Source organism: Trichoplax adhaerens, genomic scaffold, assembly GCF_000150275.1.
Source record: "Trichoplax adhaerens TRIADscaffold_12 genomic scaffold, whole genome shotgun sequence".
NCBI classification, from domain to species: domain Eukaryota; kingdom Metazoa; phylum Placozoa; class Uniplacotomia; order Trichoplacea; family Trichoplacidae; genus Trichoplax; species Trichoplax adhaerens.
The window spans coordinates 959332-986494 of NW_002060954.1; the positions used below are offsets into that span (position 1 = coordinate 959332).

General features: G+C 33.2%; 4 protein-coding genes across 4 annotated transcripts; 2 read left to right on the forward strand and 2 right to left on the reverse strand.

The window, feature by feature from the left end:
* Nucleotides 1–478: 478 nt before the first annotated feature.
* Nucleotides 479–3299, forward strand: TRIADDRAFT_2088 (uncharacterized protein; the record flags this gene model as incomplete). Its single annotated transcript, XM_002115731.2, has 8 exons — nt 479–856; nt 1285–1455; nt 1639–1798; nt 1940–2024; nt 2259–2304; nt 2612–2719; nt 2937–3084; nt 3172–3299. Coding segments are annotated over 8 exons (1224 nt in total), but the record flags the coding sequence as incomplete, so codon positions are not given.
* Nucleotides 3300–5474: 2175 nt separating this feature from the next.
* Nucleotides 5475–10018, reverse strand: TRIADDRAFT_30218 (uncharacterized protein; the record flags this gene model as incomplete). Its single annotated transcript, XM_002115871.1, has 21 exons — nt 5475–5526; nt 5631–5757; nt 5832–5920; nt 6049–6128; nt 6255–6322; nt 6397–6443; nt 6558–6650; nt 6737–6826; nt 6961–7028; nt 7133–7189; nt 7470–7507; nt 7696–7804; nt 7902–7944; nt 8102–8157; nt 8324–8417; nt 8500–8562; nt 8809–8900; nt 8980–9004; nt 9427–9488; nt 9691–9741; nt 9908–10018. 21 exons carry the CDS (start codon nt 10016–10018, stop codon nt 5475–5477), a joined length of 1515 nt encoding a protein of 504 aa, XP_002115907.1.
* A 2102-nt stretch (nt 10019–12120) lies between these two features.
* TRIADDRAFT_63383 (expressed hypothetical protein) lies at nt 12121–17002 on the forward strand (the record flags this gene model as incomplete). The annotated part of the gene is made up of 4 exons (XM_002115732.1): nt 12121–12184; nt 14131–14437; nt 16148–16494; nt 16651–17002. 4 exons carry the CDS (start codon nt 12121–12123, stop codon nt 16701–16703), a joined length of 771 nt encoding a protein of 256 aa, XP_002115768.1. The 3' UTR covers nt 16704–17002.
* A 3483-nt stretch (nt 17003–20485) lies between these two features.
* Nucleotides 20486–26037, reverse strand: TRIADDRAFT_59806 (uncharacterized protein; the record flags this gene model as incomplete). The annotated part of the gene is made up of 17 exons (XM_002115872.1): nt 20486–20626; nt 20747–20842; nt 21005–21118; nt 21220–21362; nt 21445–21574; nt 21666–21794; nt 21888–21957; nt 22014–22142; nt 22209–22289; nt 22445–22506; nt 22582–22678; nt 22938–23004; nt 23198–23271; nt 23391–23500; nt 24114–24197; nt 24340–24473; nt 26004–26037. The coding sequence occupies 17 exons, from the start codon at nt 26035–26037 to the stop codon at nt 20486–20488; spliced, it is 1695 nt and encodes a 564-aa protein (XP_002115908.1).
* Between the last annotated feature and the right edge of the window lie 1126 nt (nt 26038–27163).

The window sequence follows — 27163 nt, forward strand, 5'->3', positions numbered from 1 at the left end:
ATGTCAAGTATGGCACTTGCAAGGGTATAACCAAGGTAGAAGAAAAGAATCTTTGTTTTGCTAGTATTTATTCTCTTCTCCTATGCAACATCGTAGATGGATACAGTATGCTAATAGAAATGTACAGTATACTACAGTATGCTTGTATGTTTAACGAATGAATGACATAGTACTAGTTACTATGGTAAGAGTGTAGGCTGTTAGTTATACTATTAGACAACTAAAGCCAACGATATTGACAGTAGTGTACCTACTATTTACGGCCCCAATGCTGTAGCTATACTGAATGATAGGATAGAAAGAGTCCATAAAAATTGATTCAATTTGAATGAATATTCAGTACGCATGCATTTATAAACTATAAATTGATATCTGCATAGGTAAGAAAATGTTGGCACTTAGAAGAACTAGTGCAAAGATCTCCAATCTTAACAGTAATTTCACTCATCAACTTCGAAGCTATGCATCATCGAGACAACAACTAGTGATATTAGGCACTGGATGGGGCGGCTTTGCCCTATTAAAAAATATCGATAAGAGAAAGTATGATGTGGTGGTTGTTAGCCCACGAAATCATTTCTTATTTACACCCTTATTGCCGAGTACAACTGTTGGAACATTAGAATTTCGTAGTATTATTGATCCTATTCGAAATCATGGCTTTCGTGATGAGAAACATTTTCACTTAGCAGAAGCAGAAGATATCGAATTCAAAAGAAAAATAATATCATGCCGCTCCGCCTTGCAACCTTCACTTACCTACGAATTAAAGTATAATAAATTAGCTATCTGTGTAGGCGCTGTACCGAACACATTTGGAGTGCCTGGAGTGTATGAACATGCCTATTTCCTCAAGGTTTGCAAAATACGATACTACGAAATGCAATGGAATTCTTACTGTGTACTATACCGTTATTGCAATTAACACTACAAAATAACCTCCTTTCTACGGTAGTAAAGTGATGGTTAATATCGGTTAATGGGTAGCATCGGTGTTATCCACTAATTCTCCTGGATGGGATCGGCATTAGCTATAACAGTTCCATACATGCAAAAAATACAGATTACGTATCCGATACGAGTATAGTAATACTTTGTGATCTACTCTAGTTGCATAAAATGCCCAGTGTGTAGTACTCGTATTTCCTCTCATCATTTACGTATTTAATTAATGAACTAATTAATTTGTACTTCCATATCATGTTACTATCTCATAGTATTGCCCAACTACAGTGCTTGCTTACTCATATACGCATAAAATTGTAATTAAGCATTCTTGTATAGGAAATAGCCGATGCTCGAGCAATTCGTCATCGTATCCTGCGCAACTTTGAGCTCAGTACAGAAAGCGTAATTAAAGATGAAGATCGTAAGCGTTTATTACACACTGTTATTGTTGGTGGTGGCCCAACTGGAGTAGAATTTGGAGCTGAATTGTATGACTTTATTATACAGGTAAACGTCACTACTTTTGCTACTCCCGCTGTAAATTATACTTACTGAATTTGCAGTATGACGATTTCCGATAACGCATTTTACTTACACTTCTACTCGAATGCTAATTATTAGACGTTATTAGAAGCTTTTATATAAACTAGTAAAGTTTACCCCTTCTAAGCTTCACTATGATAATCCCAGGACGTCGCTAAAATCTTTCCCAGTTTGCAAAATATGGTCCATGTCACGCTCGTGGAATCAAGAGAAATATTACCATCATTTGATGATCGATTAAGAGCTCATGCCGAAAAAAAAATTGGTAAACGTGAGAGAATGAAGTTATTAAGAGGAACTGTTGCTGGTAAGGTGTTAACGGTGTAAAGGATAATAGCGTAATTCATGACACGCTGCAGCAGTTAAAACTACGCTGTTTATCAGTCATAAGCTGAATACTGACTGACCTGATCATGTTAATACTCGATATTACATGCCATTGCAATAGAGGTCAACCACGACGGCATTAAGTTAACAGACGGCACAAACATTCAGTGTGGCTTAACGGTCTGGTCTGCAGGCTTAGCACCAAGGTCTTTAATCAAAAATGAGAATGCACTATTGCTACCTCTAAGAAAATTCCGTAACTATGATCATCTGTTAATCTAGATGCTAGTATTGAAGATAAATTTAAATTGAACTCTAAAAGATTGTATAATTTGTATCCAGTTTCTTTACAATAAAATAGTTTTAGAGTGTGTCAAGTGGTCTATCAAAATTAATGGTTTTTATTGATTTATTTGTATCAATGTAAAATGTTTTTGTAGAGAATTAACTACTCGTTTGGATCTTCCTAAAACCAAACAAGGACAGGTATTTACTATACACTATTGTAATTATTATGATGTTCAGTTTCATACTGGTAAATTTTCCATAGCAAAATATATATTTGCAGTAGGCTTTGTCATAGGCTTTGACAGTCATGTTTATTAATTAAGCAAAATTATTGATACCAGTCATTCCGCTAGTTTATTACCTCTAACGTATAGTACCACCGCTCATGGACCGCGTACAAACTCCTTTTCTATAATAGTAAATGCCGAAAGTTTTAAAATTAATACGTACATACAAGTATAGTGTTTGCTTTATTAATCGAGTGACAATATTAACACTATGTTAGGTCATTGTCGACAATTATCTCCATACGATAAAACAGGACGTTGAAGGTGTCTACGCTTTAGGGGACTGTTCATACCTTCAAAGTACACCCTTACCGTGTACTGCACAGGTAATTGAAGTATTTTATGCATTTGTTACTATAACTGCCAGAAGATATGACAATATAATTAATGGAGCAATTAGGTAGTATACCTTCAAAAACAATAAATTTCATACGCCATGATCTGGCCTCAAATTTGAAATCTCAATTGCAAAGTTAATAATCACTATCATATTTAGAACAGTATCGAGATTCTTTCAATCAATATCAAATTTTGTACTGATAGGTTGCAGAAAGAGAAGGTAAGTACTTAGCAAAGGTACTAAGTAGCAGTCAGTCAGCTCCAAAGCCTTTCTTTTTTAAAAGCCTTGGTATGCTTGCATACGTTGGAGAACAAGATTCCCTAACTGATCTGCCTTATGTGAAGTGGCAAGGTCTTATACTACTAATGCTAAACTTATTTTTCAAACTTCATTACGTAATTAGTAACGCATCTTTCTAATCTTTATCTGACATTATAGGTTTTAAATCATGGATATTGTGGCATTTGGCATACACAACTCGTCTGGGAAGCTGGAGATTAAGAATGCAAGTTCCAATTGATTGGTTTAAGACCTTCATCTACGGCAGGGATATTTCTAGATTTTAGTTTTTATTCATAAATTCAAATAGTTACTTTTGAGGACTACGGTGTCACTCTAAAAATACGTCACTACTTCTATATATAAATAAGTATATGGCAAAATAACATTTTGAACAAATATAGTCTAAAAACTTATGTACTTAAATTTTTTTAAGGAATTTATTGCATTTTACAGTCATAAAAATATGATAAAGCAATAATAATAAGATATCATAACTTAAGCCTATTAATCACCTTATTCTTATCGCTCATTTAAACAACTGAATCTATTTGTATAGATAGATTTACGATTTATCGGTTGCTATTCCTAGATATCTGCAAAATACCATATAAATCCACCCAACCAAGGTAGAGTACTAATGCTATATGCATGAGTCTTAGTTGTGCACTCTGTAATAAAGTGAACTTTTCCAGTACCGTATCACACTACAATAATCAATGCTGGCCACAAAAAGTGTGTGTGATGATCACAGAGAATTTCAATGTACTGCATAGCTTCTCTACTTTCGTAAAAACATGCTTGATTTATTTATCTATCTTCATGCTCTGTAGCCATACAGTTATTACCTAGGTGTACGTATACAATTACTTTCGTTATAATGTATCATTTGAATAAAATCAATGAAGGCAGAATTTAACATTCTTGGACGACCATCTCTTATAGCTCTGAGCTTTTCTTTCTATCATTTTATGACTGATAACATGCACATCCATATACTGATGTCAATTAACTACTATAGTTTATTGGATCTAACACCTAACGGACATCGTTTTCCATAAGCATTTGATAAATTTAGGTGTTTATTTCACCGTTATGTCATAAATGATCCTATTGCCCCTTCACATTAAATTTCCGAGGTAAACCGTTAATTGGTACCGAATACTTTTATATTAAATACAGTAATACTTCAATGCGAGACTAATTTAACATGTTAGTTTAACTGTTCTGTCGGAAGCTTACAAGTCCAATGGAATGGCATGTATGCGATTAACAGCACCGATAGCGAACTTTTTAGGCAGATATATATAAATCTAATTTTATTGGTAAAGTCGTAAGATCACTTTATTACATAGTTAACAGCAAAAGACGATCGGTTATATGGCAATGGTTATACATCAATATTTATGTAATGTAGCTGAAGAATTTTTCGATTTTAACTTGAACTAAGATATGCTATGTCAAACTGATTTCATCTTGGATCTTTGAATCAAATTCTGCTTGTGTTATCTGTTAAAAAAATATCAGACTCCATTAACACTAAGGCAATCGCCAGCTTTTAGAAATAGTAGCGTAAAATGATGCTAAGTATACTATAAGGGCACTTTGTCGTGAATAACATTCATGCATGATAACAAGAGCATTTGGCAGAGCAACAGCTAGCATCTCCCAATCATTATGGTAGATTGGAAGGTAGCAAAATACGTTAAAGCAGATTAAAAGTACTTTCTCAACATAAGTATAACCTTTCTAAAATGATAAGATAATTTGCAGAACACTGTAATGTAATTTGTAGAATATACCTTCTTTCTTTTTAATTTTTTCATTAGATTAATTTCTTTAGTTAGATCGTTGAATTCATCCATGATCTCGTCATATTTCTCCTATTTTTAGGTATAACGAAAATATTACGGCAACTTATTTTAATTAAGTTTGATAAAAACTTTATAAATTAGTATTCGTACTATAACTTTGTAATAAATCAAATAGAAGTCGATAATTTGCTTATACTTTTATATGTATTTTTTTAAATTGCTTAAATTAAATTTTTTAAACTTAAACGACACTTATAATGTTAAGCTATACAGTACTTTTAAACTATTTTATCATTAATATACCGCAATCTTTCTTTTACTATTGCGTTCTTTAACTAATCTCTTCTTTTCCTTTTTCGCTTCTCGTTGCTTTTTCTTCGACCATGGTTCATTCTATAGGTAACATATTTGACAAAGACATATACAATTAAACTTAAAATATGTCCTTACTTAATACATCATTCATAATTTTATTTTATTCTTCCAGTATAACACCTTCGAGTTATTCTTAGAAGATCTTCTCTTGTTACTATTCGTAGGCGCTACGGTAAATCAAGTAATCGCAATTAGAATATATTATTATTGAGCACCGTATAAAAAACCTGCAGACATAGTCAAATTTATCGTTAAATTTTCAATAACAAAACACTAACGCTGATTTTTTAGAGCAATTTGTCTTTGTTTTTCTTTAGCCTTGTTTCTGTGTAATTTCACATGTATTAATAGTAAACATTGACAATAACTTAGTCGATCCACCTTTTGTATACAGTACATATTACCACGAATATTCAAATTATATCTAACTTATAAGCTATGGCATCAACGTCAATATCGACAGTTTCGAATAGGCTGGTGTTAACGTTGCGTAACTCTGGCATCTTTGGCATGCGAAGTAAGCCAAAACCGCGTGCCATTGAACAAAGATCGAGCTCTTAGAAAATATTTAGAACTCAATTAACTACTCAAAATTTTTTCAATAATCGATACTGATATCTAGTACATTACCTTTCACTCTTAAAATATAACTGCATTCGTGCTTACGATAAGATGATACAAAAGATACAAACGCCCTTATTCCCTTTTCATATATTTCTCTGCATAAGTAGCAAGAACGAAAATTTTGTGTGAGTCACATAATAAATAATCCTTAAACTATGAGTAGGCCAGTCTATGTGAGAGTAGCCATCGATACATAACAAATAAAAAACCGATTAAATATTACCTATCACTTTTAGATAATTCTTGCAATTTCTGAGTATAATCTGCTACTTCATGATTTGATGTAAATCGTGCAAGCGGTACCTAAAAAATGAAACATTAACATAACGCTTTCCGTAGTGTTACACTGAGTAATTCTGTAGTCTAGTTGAGCCCATAATTCGAATGTGAGGATTTAAAAAAATTACAGTACCGGTAGCAAAGTCATACCTTCTGATTTAGCGATAAAAACTGAACATAGGATTCTTCATTCGGATTTAAAAATATTATAGCATTTCCTGTAAAACAACAATTTAGAACAGTGTTATCAATTACTCTAATAACTACTCGTGCGTATCGTTAACTTCCAAACCTTTATTTCCAATTCTTGCAGTGCGGCCACAGCGATGAACAAAAGCACTAGGAAGTATACAAAATAAAACATTAACAAGTCCCGGTGTACATAATAATAATCCAAAAAAGCTAATAATTCTTTAAGATATGTATACAATACACTCCGTCAGTAGCTATTACTTAGTTTTGTTGGGAACATCATATTGAATAACCCAATGCACTTCTGGGATATCTACACCTCTCGCGAGTAAATCTGTGCAAACAAGGAGTCCCCTAATTGGATCATTAATGGTATGGAAGTACGCTTGAAATCTTGCTTAAAAATTGAAAGCAACGAAACTACAACGTAAATTGGATACCTAGACATTTTGCGAAACTTCTCAAATATTAGTGTCCTCTTCTTCTTCATTTTACCGTGCATACAAAGAATGCACATATCCGGTAGTAAACTATTGCAAAGTATTAGCATAAGGTTTGCACTTCGATTAAGGTCGTACTTTGCGAGCAGAAGTAATTTTATTTATACAAAACACGTGGATACTTCAATTAGGACGAACATTATCTGCGGAAACACAGTATTTACCATTTTAAAACATTACCAAAATATTCAACACAAGCACATGTGCTAAAAAAGGTCATATGTTTTAAATTCTGCAAATTAAAACTAAAATTAATAACTTTTAGATAAATAAATGGCTAGTAACACTATCAAGGCTACAAGAATGTTTTACATTGCTAATTAAGAAATTAACAACCTTTCTTTCTTTTAGAAAATGAATCAGATTTGAGAATTTTGTATCAAACCCACATAACTGTAGAAAAAAGTATAAATAAGTCTATTGCATGGAATGAAATGATAACTAATGATATAATATGTGTCAGAGACTTAAGATTGAAGCATTGCATTAAATTATACTGTTGTAATAAAAACGGATGTACTACATCATACAACAGTCGACTATTGTGAGAAAGAATAATTTTCAGAAATGCAACTTTGTTAGCGACATATCACAATTTAAGCTAATCAACGTCGAGAATTTCTAATTTAACCTCAACACAATCGTAAATATAAATTACGAATTTTTTGAATACCATGTAGTAATTTTCAAGTGCGGCAGGAGTTTTTTGGTCTATCTGTTATTGAAAGGCAATACGAATGTATTAATATTTAGTAATTGACATAAACTATAGCCCTAATGTCTTTTGAAATTCATAATAATTTAATGATGTAAGCTGACATTTATTTTGCGATGTAGCATCAAATTTTTAATTTTATCATATACTTGTCAATCTGGTAAGCTATCAAAATTTAACCAACTTACCTGCTTCACGATATTTTTCTCACGAACAGTAATACGAACTGGATTCCTTAACCCGGCTCTAATAAGCTGTTCTAGCTTTTCAGTTTGAGTAGCAGAAAATAACCCCTAGTTCCATATATAATTTAGTTTAGACTAATCACATCCAAAATAATGGTATTTATTCCTCTGAAAAGATTACATGCTCAAAATTTTTATCAATTACCGTTCTCCTTTGCTTAGGCAAGTAACTAAAAATTGTATTAAGACTGTAATACACAAGCATATCAAAATGTACAATCAGGATTAATTTCGAAAAAGTTGAAGTCTAGTGTTAAGTATGGAAGGATTTTCTTTTAATATTCTAGTTTAACAACAGGAGTTTCAAAATGCTCCTTTGATATGCTAATTACTGCTGTACATCACCTCTCTTCGAATCCCAGATCTAAAAGCCTATCTGCTTCATCTAGAACCAAAACTTCCTATAACAGGCGATAAAATTTTAGAAACCTTTATAAATCAGCACTATGTAAGTTACAGTCTACTTGTTAGCTGTACTGTACTACTTGCTCTACAAAACCGAATTGGAAACATTCACCAACAACTAAACACGATAGCTTAAAATTTAGAATCAAGTACTTCTTTTACCAGAGCTTTAATGTGGCCAGCAATATTAAAATCCGTTTTGCGCCTATCTATAATATCCTCAAATCTTCCAGGTGTAGCAATTATTATATTGCCTCTACAATTATATCAGGAATAAATATTATTGTTTTCCCTAATATCATTAAGAAGTCTAAATAAAGCTATTTGCATTATCTAACCCATATTCTTTCCACATTTTTGCATCATTAACGGTATTGTTTCCACCAATGAAGAGAATTTGACTGTACGGAAAATCAATCAGATAGAGCATAAATGTAGATATTAAACTAGTATTAATTTATTGGCACTAATTGACGTCTGGTTATCTCAAGTGGAGAATTATATTTGTAGTGGCGCATAGTTCTAGAGCTTAAAGTATTGCTATAACACGTAACTATTAAAGTAGCAAATTTTTTGGCCTTGATGTTGCCGTATGTGATGATATTGATTCAAACTGTAACTTTAAATCGTAATGGAATGTATCAAACCTAAGATCTTGCATATTGTCTAAAAATGGTTGTATAACTGTATGAATTTGAATAGCGAGTTCTCTTGTTGGTGTCAGAATTATAGCACCTACCTGAGAAGAAAGTAGCATAATTATATCAACTAAATATTAATATTAGACCATAATTGTAGCTATTATACATAAGACTTACATCATATTTCCTTAGTTTCGTATCTCTATAATAGAAATAGATCAATTACATCATCTATTAAACTATCAAATAAGAGAGCACAAGGCATACGTACTATCATAACCGACTCAAAGTCTAAGATAGCTACTGTTAGAGATGAAATATAGAAATGTTGCACTCAGAAGCTCCACAATCTATATTGCTATATACTGTAGAATAGGGCAATCACAGTACAATAACGTAGACATACAGACATGTAGACTTATGTCGTTGCAGCAAATCTATAACAATAACCGAAGTATGCAAAATATTGAAATATAGTATTAGAATCAAAAGCAAACTATACGAGTACTGTATATTATTTCAGGATTAATAAATTGATCATAAATAGTTATCATTATTATTATTATCAGATCCACTACTAGCCCAAAATTTCGGGTCTTTCATCGATAAATAAAAATGTAGTACCTTTTGGATAACATTTGCAATATAGGTATAACAAATGCAAGTGTTTTACCAGATCCAGTGACCTATCAATAGAATAGAACGTGTATGTATATATAATCGGAATTTTGCGTAACACAGTTCATAAATAAATTAGAATATAATTATCATTCGAAAAATACAAATCGCAAGTGTACAATGCCACAGCTTAATAAAAATATGAACAGCGCAGTTTGATTAAAATTCTCATTTCGACCAAATCAAGTATTGTCATTGTAACAGACTTACAGCTTCAACGACAACGTCTTTATACGATAGGAACGCCGGTATCGTTGCTGACTGATGAATAAGAAAACAAAAGACATTACTTTGTATACAGTATTCGTAGTAGCTAACATGGGACATATCGAACACAAACTAGCTTTAGCAAGACTAGAATAGGCAATCGTGTATAGTCGAATTATTACAATCAGGATTTTGTGCATTTTCAAATACGATAAATTACCTGAACGGGTGTCATCGTTTGAAAGCCCAAAGATTGAATCGTTACAAGAGTACTAGGTAGTAACAGAGATTCAATGGAATTCCACGATGCATGCCCATTAATAGGATTCATCTTTATTATTTGTATAATGACAATTATACACTTATACGCGTATAGGTATATAACTAGTGCAGTACAGTCTATTTCTGGTTGGGACTAGCTCAAATTAAACTGAATCGTTCAATTACTACTAAATGATCTAAACTAGTTCTTTCGAGAATAATTTCATGTTATGTTAAGTTGATCTTGATCTGCACTGCTGCAAGGGGTGAAGACTAAGAAGGGTATGCAGTCTTCTGAGCAGACCTCAGAACCTGATCCTGCAATCAAGAAACAGCTAGTTATTACTCTACGGTACTGTAGTCTGTACTGTACAGTATAATACATTACACTCACCGTACACTGTACTGTACAGGGCACTCAGTGTAGAGTTTCTGCAACATTTACGTTCAGTACGAGGAATTAATCGACCGACGTACGTACGTACAGTATTTTTGACTTCGCTGTCTGAGCCTTCTGAAGACATGTACTGTACACTATACAGACCACTGTTACGGCGTGACTTGCAATAAATAGATACTGTACTGTGTACTGTACAGTGATCAATGATCATAGGGTAAGATGATGTGCATTATGATTTATGTAATGTAATACTGTACAGTACAGTACAGTAGTACAATGTACAGTATGGTTCAATTGTTTCTTGACAATAGTACAGTACTATACTGTACACTGAGTGTACACTGTACAGTACACTACAATTATTACTACAGTATGTAAGGACTACGAGAAGAAAGCTTGCTTTCCTTTCAAATGTTTGTTGTACTGTACAGTACACTGTACAGTATGCCTGTACTGTACAGTGTACAGTGTACAGTATCTTTACTCCATTGTAAAACAGACTCTGCTGTACTGTACTGTACTGTACACATGGTTCACTTTACGGAGTTGTCATAGTGATAATACTGTACTGTGCTGAATGTGCGTAGAATCTAAGAAATAAATTTTATTATAATTTATTTAATTTAATTTAGTTTTAACTCTCTCAATTTGGCTACTGAACTTATCCCTGTATATACTCAAAGGTCTACTCACACTAAAATTTATATGTATATTAAAGGATAATTAATTATAGACTAGCAACTAATCTGATATCTAGTGAACTATCTCTGTACTGTAAGGTTTCTATAAAGTAAGGCTAGTACAGTACAATTATGCATTATTGAATATACGCGTACGCGTATACGAACAAAGTTCTTTCATTGCTCATTAACTATTAATTCCGTTATAATTACTAGCTACCCTTGCTCTTACCAACTAAACTATAGACCACTATTACAGGGGCGTGGCGAGCCCTCTAAAATGGTTGAAAGACGTTCAGCTATAGTGTTGCCTTAAATTATGTCTTTATATTGTGTAGAAATGTACTTTCAATTTGGCTCAGATTCCATGCAGACAGATCAGTACAACCTTGAGTAATTGGCTCTTGATATTTTGATTACTTTTTATTGCAGTATTGAATAATTCTATTTAAAGTTTCTACTACAAACTGTCAGTCACTGTTATATGTTCGGTCGCTCCAACTCATTTTACTGAACATATTAATAGGAATCCCACGTACTGTACTCAGTGTACTGTACAGTACAGTACTTTAGGAGGGTAGACCGGTAGACTACAGTACAGTACACTGTACAGTACTACTGTAGCGCATATAGACTGAGTAATATGCGTGAAGTAAAAACTTAAGGTTTCTGTAACTTTCAAGTGCACATTTTTATTGCCCTGAGTGTACACTGTACAGTACTGTATATTCACAGTCTACAGTACACTGTACTGTGCGTTTAGTACTATACAGTAGTACAGTACTATACAGTACAGTACAGTGTACTGTACATCACAGGACAAGTAAAGCGCGGGGTACTGTACAGTACTGTACTGTACTGTACGTGCAATGTAAAATTTTGAATCCGGCTCACTGTCAATTCAAAAAAAGCCACTACAGTACCGTAAAGTACGCGTAGCTCTGTACTGTACTGTACTATGAGGATATATCACATAGTACTGTGCAGTCTACACAGTTATCGATTCGCTGTGAACGTTGTTTGTTAAAAAAGTAATATCGCTCTTTCGCTACTATTGGATTCAGTATCCCTGGAAAATCTTATCCATCTGTAATGGCTGACCGAGACGACAACATTAACAAGGCAAAGTTAGCCGAGCAGGCTGAACGCTACGATGGTAAAGCAAGAAATAATATTTATAAAACAGTTTCTTTGTATCTCAGATTTTTTTTCCATCAGCGATGTTCGCCATTATCGCTATTTTCTTGATACTCCTTTCCTCTTCCCCTCACACCTACCCGGAGTCAGTCAGTGTCTCGTATCTCATCTGCAAGGCGACCCTTTTCTCGTCGCGAATTTTAATTTAAACCTAAATATTACAGAGCTGAGAGTATTTACTAGCCATTCATTAGCAACGATAATATTTTGTGTGCTCGTCAAATAACTACAGCAATTGAATCCTGCTTTAATTTTATTTTATGTATATATATATATATATATATATATACAGTATAAAGAGAAAATAGTTGAATTAATATCCATTGTGTCCTGTCTACTATAATTCTAAGATAGTAGCGCGCGATGGTAGCTTTTTTTATCGTATAGATGCACTAGTGCATTGGAAGGGAGCGTAAGATAAAAATAAAGTCAAGTAAATGGTAAAGCTTCAAGACTGTATGACGGATGAAACTACTTTTTGTTAATTTTTATGATCTCTTCGTTTTCTTTTTACAAACTGTCCAATTAAATTGATTACGGTACTGCATAAGAATCAGTTTATACCGAGTCTCACTTTACGAAGATCCCAGTCATCTCAATTTAGATATGTATAGCTTTTCTTGTATAAAAAGTAAATTGAAAGGTCAGTTCCAAAAGTAAATATGTTATTGCAACGTACTATACAAAACTTTTACATGATAAAACCCGTAAATCATCTTCAAAAGTTTTCACGCTAACAATTTGGAAATTGGTTTCAATTAATTAATATAAATCGTAACGCTGTACTACATGTACAGCGCACTGTACAGTGCTGTACTCGAGTGTATTATACACTAAAGATCTGTACTCTGCTTTACTGTTCTACTGTACTGTACAGTACAGTACTGTATAAGGTAATGTGTTCGGCAGTGTTAAAAAGCGAACTGTGCAAGATTCAACTCGTATTCAGCTACTTTTCCGCACTGCATTCAATTTTATCAAATACTTTATGTACTCGGTGAAAATAGCGGATAGTAAATAGCTCACAATTTTTCAACATGAACTGGTTAGATATTTAAAGCATTTACGTTCTTCATGTGATATACTGTATAAAACCATGAAATGTGCGTATGTTGTCAAGTTACTAACAGACCTGGTTAGAGCTTGCAGTATTGTACTGCGCTTAGTGTTCATTATAGTAGTTATACACTTGATAGCACTATTCTTGGTAAACAACGACTGACTGGCGAGTTACTATAGCGACTGTACCGTATGCCGACTTCACATTCCCTCCCCTTTACAATCCAGTGTACAGTACGTACTGTACCGTACTTGCATTTGTTGTACTGTACAGTACTGTAGTGCACTACCAGTTTGACGATACTGTACAATGGCCGCCATGATACAGGATAATACGCAGTGTAGTGTGCTATACAGTACTGTACGCTGCACAAATTTAACCAACGCGTGTTAATTACAGTATTGTACAGTATAGTGTAAATGGATAATTAAATCTTATGGGCCTTTACAGTACTTTAAAAATATGACAGTAGGTTTCGTACTGTACAAGTACTGTAACTGTATGTTAATACAGTACTGTACATGAGCTACGGACAGTCAGTCCTAGCTACGGTACTTATCAAAAAGTTGAAAACGGATATACTGGACTGTAGTGTATTTTGCAGAAGTAATTTGAAATGAACATTGTACTTTTTCACAAATTAGTGGAGAGAATTAGAAATGCAGCAATGCTGTACGTCTGTACCGTAGTAGTTCTCCTTTCGTAACTCCTATACGCTTCCTGGTGATTAAATTGTAATTGGAAAGCAGTATACAGAAATAATACTCTTGGAAAATGATGCAGATCTTATGATTTTCATATTTTGTTTCTTATGTTAATAATACGTGTATTTACGTATTTCATAGAAATGGTTGAGGCTATGAAGAAAGTAGCTACTTTGGACAATGGATTAAACACAGAAGAGAGAAATCTTTTATCTGTGGCTTATAAAAATGTTATTGGTGCTCGCCGCGCATCTTGGCGTATCATCTCTAGTTTAGAACAAAAGGAGGAAAATAAAGGCAAAACAGAAAAGTATTATTTGATTGTCGATTATCGTAAACAAGTGGAAAAAGAATTAAAAGAGATCTGTAATGATGTACTCGATCTGTTGAACGGCCATTTGGTATTGTGTGCGTCGGATGGCGAATCTAAAGTATTTTATTATAAAATGTAAGTTATGCTGATTAGTAGCAGCCACTAGTGTCATTCTAACCAATAATGGTTTATACGAAGCTATGCAATCTTAAGATGTGGGACTGAGGTTTTTGTAGTTACACTATTATTGTAATTGATCTTGAACCTTGTGCTTAAATGTTTGAAACGAAAGTTACAGGTGTGGGATAGAGTATTTTTCGTCGTCAGTTCTACTATACGTATATGCATAATAAAAGTAAAAGACAAACTCTTTTATTGCCTATATGGTTAACGTTTTGAGCAATGCTATTTTTACAACACATCATGTAATATACGGTACACTAGAGACCCTAAATCTTAAATCCTTTTAGGGTCTTTACAGTGCACGGTACATCGCCGTACATCATTCGATGCTCAATCTACTGTAGTAATAATCAATATATATCATATCGTTGATATATTGATATTGATTGTTATGCCTCTTCGGAACAGTTGTGACCCATCCTGTAGAAGAGATGTACAGTAGTAAGCGATTGAAGACTGCGAATCGATACCCACATTAAAGGAAGATCAATATGTTAATAATTTAACGAACTTGACCTTGCCCATGATTGAGACACTGATCAGAGGACTAGAGGAATAACAAGATGTACTGTAGAATAATAAATAAGAAAAATATTTGGCTTATTCTTGTAATCTTGTTATTGCTCTGCTGAACTGTACGAGTTTCAGACATTACCAACAGAACATCTTATCGATTACTATACCTCGTATTTATGACTTACCGATTCTAAGAGCGTAGCAATTCAGACGGCTTAAACTTCTTAAATACCAGAAAGTCATAGCACCGGAGCTATCGGATACCAGATTTTTAGTACTATATCAGTTTATCAATATTTCCAACTGCTTACTACTTGCTTTCAGTTTGTGGACTTATTCGTTTCGCGGGTATACTACACTTGTATAAATTAGTACTGTAGTATGTTTTACGATATGTTTGTATTGTTATCTGCTCATATCCAAATTGACCTCTATTTTAGCGTTATTGTTATTAGAATTAAATATTCATCAAACTGATGAGTTATAAGTTAGCTCAATGGCCTTATTGAGACGTTGTGACTTAACAGCTAAGTAGCTCTAATGTGATACCTACTATTAATTGCGATGAGGTAGACAGAACTAATATTGTGAAATATTTTGATAACTTTTGTTTAAGACGACAACTTTAGCTATCCTTTGTTTTAGCGTTATTTTATAATGCAGCCTGGATTACTACTCTAATACTATGAAATGCTTGTGTTTACACATATGACCTGAAATGTTGATTGGAATACATATTACAATCAAATCTTGTAATTGCAGCTAGCGAAAATAGACGAACTCACTACTTAGCAGTTATCTATGACTAATCCAATTTGAATATATAACGTATAAATACTGCACGTAAATTTATACCTGTCAGCGATCCGGCGACTTATTAGCCGGTCTAGGACTAGACCATGTAGACCGTCACTATTATATAAAAATTAGATCAATCTTTGATAACAGTGTATCAAGAAGGTTTACTATGTATTAGTGCAAGAGTAGCTTTCGTAGTAGGATGTCTACTAATGCGGCATTGTTACCTTGTACTGTAACACGTATTTCCTTTCTCTTGAAGCTCAGATAAAATACGTTTTTTTAAGTGATCGTATGAATAAAAAAAATGTTCTTGAAAGTAGCTGAGATCGATTTCTATTTCAACAGGAAAGGCGATTACCATCGTTATTTGGCCGAATTTGCTGCCGGCAACGATCGTAAAGCAGCATCAGAGGATTCATTAGTTGCTTACAAAGCTGCTACGGACATTGCTCGTGTTGAATTGAAGCCAACTAATCCTATCCGCTTAGGTCTAGCCTTAAACTTTTCTGTTTTCTACTACGAAATCCTTTCTTCGCCTGAACGTGCCTGCAACTTGGCTAAGAAAGCTTTTGATGAAGCTATTGCCGAATTGGACTCACTTGCTGAAGATTCTTACAAAGATAGTACATTAATCATGCAACTGCTCAGAGATAATTTGACATTATGGACGTCTGATCTAAATAGTGAGGATGGTAAGCTTTTGCTATCATTTTACCATCTGTACTTCGTAATATTAATGTACTACATTTTTAAAGTAATTTAACTTTAACATTTATTCTATCATAGTTTACTTTATTATTTTAAATTTATTCGAAAAAGTACTTAAAATTTTTCATTTTATTTCACAGGGAAAGGTGAGTCCCAGTTACAGGAAATAGATCCAGAGGAGGAACAGTCGTAGTTCTATGAAAACAGAAGTTTAAAAATGCCAACTAAGAAATACAGTATATTAAATAGAAGCGATTTTGACATATGGTAGATTTACTGTATTAGCTGCTACGGTAATAATTTTTAAATTCTACCAACTGTGACCACCTACCTAATTTAATTATGTTAGTTTATGGATTTTAAGCAGAAGTTTCAAGGTTATACTGTTTAGAAGCCTTAATCACGCTGTTGTGTACTAGGTCTGTATTTTATTTGGTAAGTTAGCCATGGAAGCAGAGTTGTGATTTTTTATTGTTGTTAATAATAACGCACCTCATTTCTTCCTGTAACATTGAATCTACATTTCTTAATATGCTAAAATCTTGTCCATCGCTATTGTCGTTATCGTTAGTCATCAGAGGCATTTAAGTTAACGGTAACATTCACCAATTGTGTCATTTGTATAAAAAACACTCTGCATTAGTTGGCAGTTATTACAACGAAATTCGGTAATTCTAATCAAAAGTACTACAGTACTTGCTATTAATCCTGTGGCTATGGAAACCTTTTTATCAATACAATTAGTATCAACTATCCATTGAGAACCTGTTTATGTTGATTTACTTTTTCTTTTACTTCAACATTGGTGTTGCCCATATTAAGACTGAAGGAAGATGTGATAACAACGCATGTTTTCTGTGTCCAGGTATGCATACAGTATACCATGTCTCGATTAAACATGTGAAGTTTTGACCACCGTTACCTTTAATAATTTAAGATAACCCACATATACTCGTTTGTAAGTAATTATTACGTTTACTTGTACTGCCGTTTATTAGTTGTCCGTATTCTTCAAAATAAATTACAAAATCTGTGCGTGTTATCTAGAATAGTCTTTGATTATGTAGCGACGATATGTGCTGCTTCTAGAGTTGCAGCAACTATTTATTAATGAGCTACGAAAACGATTTATAGTTAATAATATGGAATGGGCATACGTACGTTGACTACATAGTTGATACCGAAATCCGAATTACTGTATTTTTAAGGTATAAATAGAATGTAAAGATGCTAATAGTATTATTGAAGCTACTATAGGAGATCGATAATTATTTAATGTATTCATGCTTCAGTTGCAGTTTATTTATGTGTTTTTCATGAAATAATTTGGGTCAATAGCTAATTCCTGTAGTTGACATCACATTATTACGGAGTTCTTTAGTCTTGTTCGACACTTGTGTTATGATCATCGTTACTTTAATTTTCTCCTTATCTGTCTCCTTACATATATAAATAATGAAGTCTGTCAGTTTGTCTGCGATAGAAACGAAGTTTAAGCAATGTACAATTGTGCATGTACATAGTGCTAAGTACGTTTAGCTGAGTAACTTTTCGCCGGAAAGCTAATGCTGTAGTATAAATCTGAGAAAATGCCGTTTTTAGCACTGAATTCAATAAAACATTTTGTGTTATGTCGTATACTAACGCCATCATGAATTGTACCATGGCTTGCACATACTCGATAAGTCCGTACCATCTATTAATATTTTTCACTTTAAAATATGATGAAATTCTGTTTATGCCGAAGATCCAGACTGCCAAGAACACAAATAAGTTTATGCTACCGTTTATGTCCTTATACTATTTATACAAGCAATTCGTATAAATACTCAGTAAAATAGACCCAATGAATGAAGCAATCGCACACGGAATTAAATAAAAGTTAATATTAAGGCAGAGTACTTTGGTAATTTGAAGAGGAAAGAATATTTTTTGCCTTACTTGCAAAATCAGTTACAAGTAAATATTATTTTTACACGTGGACGATATCGTAGCTAATTATATTAAAATGCTCACGTTCTGCCAGTAATAATTAATATTATAATTAATTAATTATTAATACAGTATTGCACTAATAAGTAAAAAACTATATTACAATTAGCCTGGAAGATATACCGTATGTGTAAAGGTTAGTATTAGTATCAGTAATAACTGATATTCAAAGGTACTAATGATCCGAAACTGTGTAGTAGCCCTAGCCATTAAAGTAATTTATGTAAAATGGTTAGGGCTACTGTATAGTTTCCGTCAAACTTAAACCAGGTTGAGTTCGAAGCTATACTTCTTGCCGGGCACCACAACATACAAACAACGGTACTCGAATACGTAAACATATACTATAGTACATTCTATGGTTTAAACATAAGACTTAAGATGGCTAATGCCGAAATTCTATAGATTATACATGCTTATGAAAGCAGTTACACAAGACAAAACCACTGTACTTATAGGAGTATTATACGGCTATATACAGTATGCAACGTAACTGAAACTGTTAATTGTAACCTAGAATCCGTACTGTATAGGTAAATTAGCTGAGTTCAGGAGCGAGTTAACAGTAAAAAATATGGGACTCTTTGCCGTTGCTGTCAATTCAATCTACTGTTGAAACACTAGGATTAAGTGCTACTGTTAAATATCAGAAAATATTTAGTACATTATGACTTCAGCAGATAATGTAATTTTTAATAAAAGGCTAAAGACATGTACTATAAAAAATTATATCATGTCTGCCAAGGCTAAATGTGCAGCTTACCAAAATCTTATCAATCTTCTTAAAAAGGAGGACATTATGATCTAGGTAATCGTTACGTAAGCAATATCACATATCCCGTTGGACAGATAAATCACGGTATAAATAGCTTACTTTCACGATAAAAGATTGGTATTTGCATATCTTTTACGACAGGCATGCAATCAATAAGGAAACTCGCCGAAGGAAGATTAAAAAATGAATATGTTTATTAAGAAAATTTTTAGCATATTATATCTAAGATATTGTCATTAAGCAATACAGTCCTATAGATTACAAAAGATATACTTCCAGTCAATAGTTTAAAAATCAATTCTGCATTATAATTGCATTTCGTGCTATCAATAGATCACTATTGACAAATACAATTAATAATACGTAGTAGAAAATATGTGTAAACCTCTATTTGAATATATACACTATACAGGCCCTATGTAATTATAATCAACAACAAATTTTTACTAAACGTAATCATTTATAGTAATAGTAAATATACTTCATCAATAATAACAAATTCAAGAGCTGCAGCATTTAGTTACTGTAATTCAATACTAGCAAATATCAGATCACAACAAAATCAAAAATATCACAGATATGACCAATAAATAAATACATTAAATTCTCAGATTTTATATCACATTTTGATAAAGTTATGGCAATAGATGAAACTGGCATTTAAGACCTACAAAGTAAGATAATGCCCTATTACCACTTCGCTGCAGTTACATCATTAAGTACGCAGTACATTTAAGAGCAAAGGCAGTACCTTTACTTGCCATTTAAATTATACAATTGTCGTTTATGCAAAATAATTTCGTAGTGGCAACTGTACAAGAAATTTATCATCAATTACAATTATAATTTCGGAAAAAATATTAATTGTGCTTGTATTGATACCAGAATTTCACTTTAAAACCGTACAGTACTCTACACCACAGGTATTTAAGTTAAAAATCGATTGCCAAACATCTTTCTATTAATAGAGTGTACGAAAACAAATTACAAAACAATATCTATGATAGCTCTATATTAATTAAATACTGTATATTAACATAGTTGTAATTTATACATAATTATAAGTACACTAATTTCAGCGGTTTTATCGATGAAAGTACATATATAGCAAATTGAAGAATTTAAACATCTTATACTAGTTAATTTTAAGGCAAGTTATTTACGATACTTTTCCTCATCCAGTTGCACCGAACGCTAATATCATTAAATCACTTCCCAATAGCAATATTTTGAAATTGGTGTCGCAGCTTTTCACGTAATTTATCTCTTCTAATACGAATAACTTTCTTATTTGCTTCATAATCCTCGATATCTTTCTCAGATATTTCAATATTCTCAGATTGACAATCCTGTTACATTATGATAGCATAAAAATGTCGAGTTGTTGTTTTTCATAAGTGAAAAGTGAAATTTTCTAAAATTGTATGTAAATTAATAGTAATTTAAGGTCAAAAAATTAGAGTTTTCACCTGATGCTGACTTCCCACAAATTCTGACCAGCCCATCGAATTTAATAATTCTATTTCTTCATCAGGAATAAACGAATCACCGGGTATTACGACCACCTTCCCGTTAAATATAACACACCAAACGGGGTTAATTTAATAGATTACACTATGTTCGACAATAAATAGCGTTTCAAATATTCATCTACACCTCATGCACCATTCGAGAGTAGGAAATGTCAGAAATATCTCAAGAATGAATTATCGCTTAAAATGATTAACCTGATTTTTATTAGGTAAATGATCCCCATTTTCGCAGGAGTGACAAGCATAATCGTCGGTATCCTTACTGTCGTGTGTTGCATCGCTCGAGTTACTACCGACATCAGTATCATCCTGGTAATTGATGTCATGAATTAATCCGAAAAGAAATAAAATCAAATGTTGTAGGTTTGGGATCACACTCAAACATACACGCTACAATTAATATACAGTACCTGATCTACTTGATCTTCAGTATCCAAACAGTGGCAACTATCACTACTTTTCAAATTGGAATCATTATACTCGCTCTCAACGAACGGCAGGGTATTGGCTCGACAATCAATTCCAGCTTTACAAGGTATACCGTCGGTAATTTCTTTAAGACGAAAATATTCATGCTTAATTAAGACTGAAGCCTTACTAGCGTATCCTAAAAGGAGGAACTTTCATTAATATACCTTTAGTTCTGCGTTTCTTTCGCTTAAGGCGTTTTTGCTCTCGTTTGGTTTCTTTAGCTTTGTCTGCTTCTGAAAATTCTTGTAATATCTTTTCTAAACGTGTTTCACCTTCTCCTCCGCGTAATACAATCTACGACGGTAAAATATTATACTTAAGCCCCAGCAGATCATAAAAGTAACGATACTAAATATAGTTGATGCTTTCGTTTATAATTACAAACCTCGCTTTTCCTCCTTAGTGATTCAATACATAAGTAAAATAACATAATCCACGTTTGTTCTTCAGTACGCAACTTTTGCCATAATCTATGTAATCGCTCCCACAAGTGAATTCCAATACAGGTTAATATCTAAAATTCGTTAAACAATAATATAAATTTACGGTTTGGTAACAGCATTTGGTGAAAATTACTTCACGTAGCGCTAGATGATAAACTGTTAACCTCTTCTTGAGCCGCCTCCATCGACTTTGCATGATGCTCCCTACGACTAATAAAGGATACTATGAGTACCCTAATCATTGTAGATCAATTAGCGACCTAAACCTACTATCATACATCACAAGTTACCTTCCTGATATCTCGGGCTCAGCTCTATCGATCAGATGGGCAATAAAATCTGTATCACAACGCACTTTTATACACCTGCAATGCTCATTGCAGCAACAACCAATGCCATCGTATAGATCTTTCCGATATCTGAGCAATTTTAAAACAGTACTTTAATACTTTAAACTGCTAAATGGAATATAATTGTTTACGCACTCTTTTTCCGCAATAATGTCCAATTCTCCTAATAGTATAGCAAATGCACGTATAACTTTTGCTCTGCACTCGGAACAAAATCTATACAATAGGTGCCAAGATTGTAGTATTAGTTAACTGATAATACATCATCATACTTATGTTTTCTAAGATAATTCTCTGTTGTCCCTAGTAGTAATTGAGAATCTATTGTGACAATCTATGTAAAAATAGCAATAAATGGTATATCATCATACTTATGTTTTCTAAGATAATTCTCTGTTGTCCCTAGTAGTAATTGAGAATCTATTGTGACAATCTATGTAAAAATAGCAATAAATGGTATATTAGTGGTTGAAAAAATTAGTTATATTAGTGAGATGAAATGTCTAACTTCTTCTCTACACTCCTGTGAAAGCGAAATCCAAACATCAATCCAAATCCCAGACGAACGATATTTATGGCTATCTAGAGAATGTAAAGGACATCGCCTAAGAAAAGGTAATAAGAACAATTAGTATCAAAATAATTTTGTAAAAGCGGCAAATGCCAGCAAGTTATAAAATACTTGTTGCGCCTATTCTTTGGGATAGTATCCAATATATCTTTCAGTTGTATACTAATAACAAATAGCAGTTAGTTAGTTATCGATGTAATTGCGGCTTTACTAATATAAACATTCTATTCAAGTGAAATATATAGCTATTGCTCTGTACAGTAGCATAGTAATGCTATTTTAAGATATATTACCTTTCCTTATATAATAAATCATATATAAGGCAAGGATCTTTCAGGAATCCTCTATCTAATGTAATGTCTAATCAATAATAACATAACCATTAGAATATACATTTAATGTTGATTTTAATTTACACAGAAGGTTGGCGTATTTATAATTACGGCCAATAATAAAATTTAAGATAGCAACACATGTAGTTGTTAAAATAATAACAAGAGGTTATGTTTAATGACAGGTATTCTTATAAACGTAAATCAAATAATTTTATTACCATTTTGTAATAACAGTATTGGTTTCAATGCTAAATCGTTATAAGTCTGCATGTTGCATAGTAAGCCTTCGACACTACAATGAAATTTTACATTAAATTAGTATAATAATAGTAAAGTTTGGATCTACAATATATAAAAAATGGTATTTAAAGCATCTCTTTTTTAAGACAGTTTAGCTCATGAAGTAATTACCTCTTTCGACAGCCGACGCAAGGAATCACTTGAGACATTAGCGAAATCACTTCTTTAGCAGAAACCGAAAAGGTATTCGATACTTCCTCAAGATTTAAATCTTTCATAGACTATACACGACGAGGTTTTATACAGAAACCGTTAATAATAGCATAGCTTAGTTAAGTATAAAATAATTCAAATACAAATTAAAATCTTATTAATTTTACTATTTTAATATTCAGAAGACTCAAATTTAATTCATTAAAAATGTTTGGTCTACAAGATGAAATTTCATGGTAATTTACTATCAATAGGCATAGCTGTTAAGTTGACAAGCAAGTGGTTCCTGGTTGTGGCGTGACGAAGCTGATGGGGTACTACAATAGTTGCTCAAGCTATGCCTACCATCGAGTTAATCATAAATTGTACCGTACTGACTAACGTCATTCTTGAAAACGTTCAACTTTTTTACGCATTCTAAAATCATCTGTTAATACTAGTCTAACATTATGATTGTTAATCCATAAACAATGTTTAAAGTAATTAATAGTAGGATACTATCGCGTTTGCCTTTAATATATCGTAAAACAAAATGTCAATAGCGCAATGGGCCTTGTAATAAATTGTAATGTCAAAAGGTTACTATCCATTAACTAATTAACAACATTTCCGTCAATATTCATTGCAGTAATACAGATCTTTAGTTATCTATGTCCGAATTACCATAGACAATCTACTTACTTGCATGAATTCTTGCAATGTGATATGGTAGCTATTATGCTGATTATTAACTTTAGGCAAGAGCTCAGTTATCTCCATAATAACCTAAGTTTATGAACGGAAGGATTACCACATAATCATACCAAATTTAAAAGTATAATCGCATCAAAAATTTATCATTATATTTTTCATAATATAGAAATTAATGTTTAAGTATGTATTTCTAAACAACCAAAATTTAACTTACGTATCGATTACTTTCTAACATGATAGGTATCTGTCTACTATCCAAATGATCGATATAATCCAAACTGCCAACGTATACGCGCATAACTTTTGATGTAATATTCTTCTTTAATATCTCTTTCACCACTGTAATTCCTAATAGTTTGATTCATTATTATTAAGTCAATACTACATTTAGGCGAAGAATATTCCTATCAGACCCTGACTAAGTTGCACATCTTCAAATAAACTACGATATATAAAAAAACTGTGCAAATGTTGTAGATTCATAGTTATTATTTACAGTATCCATCTTGGTGGATTCTGATCTCGTTTAGATGGAAGTTATGATATGCTGGTGCTGTAACGTTTGATTTGCGGCTAATTAATATAAATTATGATATTTCAATTATATAACAAAAAATGATTATCGGATAGCTTCTCCATGGTCGATTATGTTCAGATTTTTGGTAAAATATATTATTAGGGAACCAGCCATCTTATAAGGTATACTACCGTATATTTACAGTATTGCAAACTACTAGCATGATAACGGCGATATGCGCAATGAGCGTAGGGGACACGATGATATTTTACTGTAATGCGACTTGCAACACGAGTACACTTGTGCTGCATGACATATCTAGAAATGTTGCTGAAACGTCTACAGTACGAGTCTATCTTCAATGCATTTGTAGAAACATATCTGCCCATTCTTAGCAAAATCAATCAAGATTTTGGGTGTAAGATCTTAGTTCATTTGATTCAAACTAGGCCTATTTGCTTGGACCAAGTCTAATGAAGGTATCGATAGAGCCATTCCAGCGGCCTATTTGGCTATATCACAGGGAATTGGTTGGGTCCACAACATTCTGTACAGTACACTGTACAGTAGGGGCATTATACAATGGTTGGAATACTGTACAGTGTACAGTATACAATACTAGACGTATTTAATTAAAGGATGAAGGCGGTACTTATTTATTTAAACATCTACATGAACATCATAATATTGAGAAATGGGTGATACCTTTGGATACTATCTTTTGCTTCACGTTTCATGAAAGCATAAATGCGTTTCTTTTACCCTTACCTTACATATTATGTATAATGGCAACGAACTCAATAATATGCGTCAATTTTCAAGTTGTGTAGCTGTACTCTGCTGTAGTACTACAATTAGTATCGTGAAATTTGGCCTCTTGAATATTATTATGAATCAATTGCAATAATCTAATCATGCGCGTCTTACGATGATGAGCTCGCATAAGTTGAAGTTGTCCATAAATATCCTATTATTAAACTAGAATGTTAACAAATTGACCAGATACCTAATAAAATTATTCCTAGCACAACCTCATTCCCTACGGAAACGAACATATTTCGCATTTGCGATACATTACAGTCTACAGTACAGTACAGTAGACTCATTCCACTTGTGCAGTATAGCGTCCAGTATAATGTATAATTACCTATACTGTACTCTATACTACGCCACACTGTTACAGTCTTTATTGTAGTAATATGGCATGGAGAAAGGTCACTTTTTGGGGGGGGGGGCACATAGATTGACATGATGTCGAATAGTGGCGTATTAGTATCTCTAATCAAACTATCCTAAAATGAATACTTAGCAGAACTATTGCCAGCAAGTATATTTACTTCAATTGTCATCGCATAGCCTACCTTTACTAGCCAAAGAGTTATTATTTGCCGCCATTTTCGGACTTTTTAAGTCTGTGCTGTCGTGTAAACTTGTACAGTACTGTACTGTGCCAATGTGGTAGAAGCCGGTTAGGTACAAGACAGTACAGTATAATGTCGCTGTGTGTTTTTATACACGTACTGTACAGTACAGTTCAGTGCGTGACAATGTGCAGTGCTGTCATCTGACACTCAGGTCTATCTGATAGTGATCGCCTACCTAAATCTTACCGGTAAGATTTGTCCAGGATACTTTACACTGTAGTCTGGCTGTCGCGTACAGTACATTGAACTACCCTCCATGAAATGCTCGTTGGCTCAAATTGCTCTACAGTACAGTACAGTATACTGTACTGTACAAGTTCTTACAACATGTACTGTACATTGTACAGTACAGTACTCCATGATCGCTTACAAATATACTGTCAAACACTAACAAACTTGCTCCAGTTAAAGATACTGTACAGTATAGTGTACTGTACTGTACTTCAGCAATAAAAGAAGATCTGGACGAATCACCCTTGGATGGACAGACATTTTCGGCCTCTTCTCGTCAAAATATTGTATTGTGTCAAACACTTCGTTATAACGCTACTTTAGTATGAAGATAATCGATTTTGAATTGACTGATTTTTTCTAAATTAAGTAACATTACGCTAAATCTTATTATCTATTACTCCATTCCGCTTGGAGGTAGTTATGTAAGATCATCAATGTTATTAGAATTAGTACCAGTGACTTAGAAAACAGGCGCGGAAGATCCATACTAAGTAGCCATTTTGCGATATTTGTGGCTTCATTGAGTAAGAAACGTCCGTTTGTCTGTCTGAGAGAGTGATCAGTCCAGGTCTTCTTTTAGCAGTCCATGATAGCACTATACAGTACAGTACAGAGCAATGACACTGGACCGGTACTGTACACTGAGTATACCGTACCCTGCCAGTAGTTGGAAATTACGTAAGCAAGTCGTTTCATCCGTCTGCCATGTGACCTCTACACTGCCGACTGAATCCATAGTCAACTCGCTCAAGTATTTTACTGCTATCAAAATCAATGGTGTAAAAGTTCCACAACTCTGTGGATTAAAAGGGTAGCTGATATTGCAGACTTTTCCTAGTAGGTAGTAAGTTATTATTTCGAGC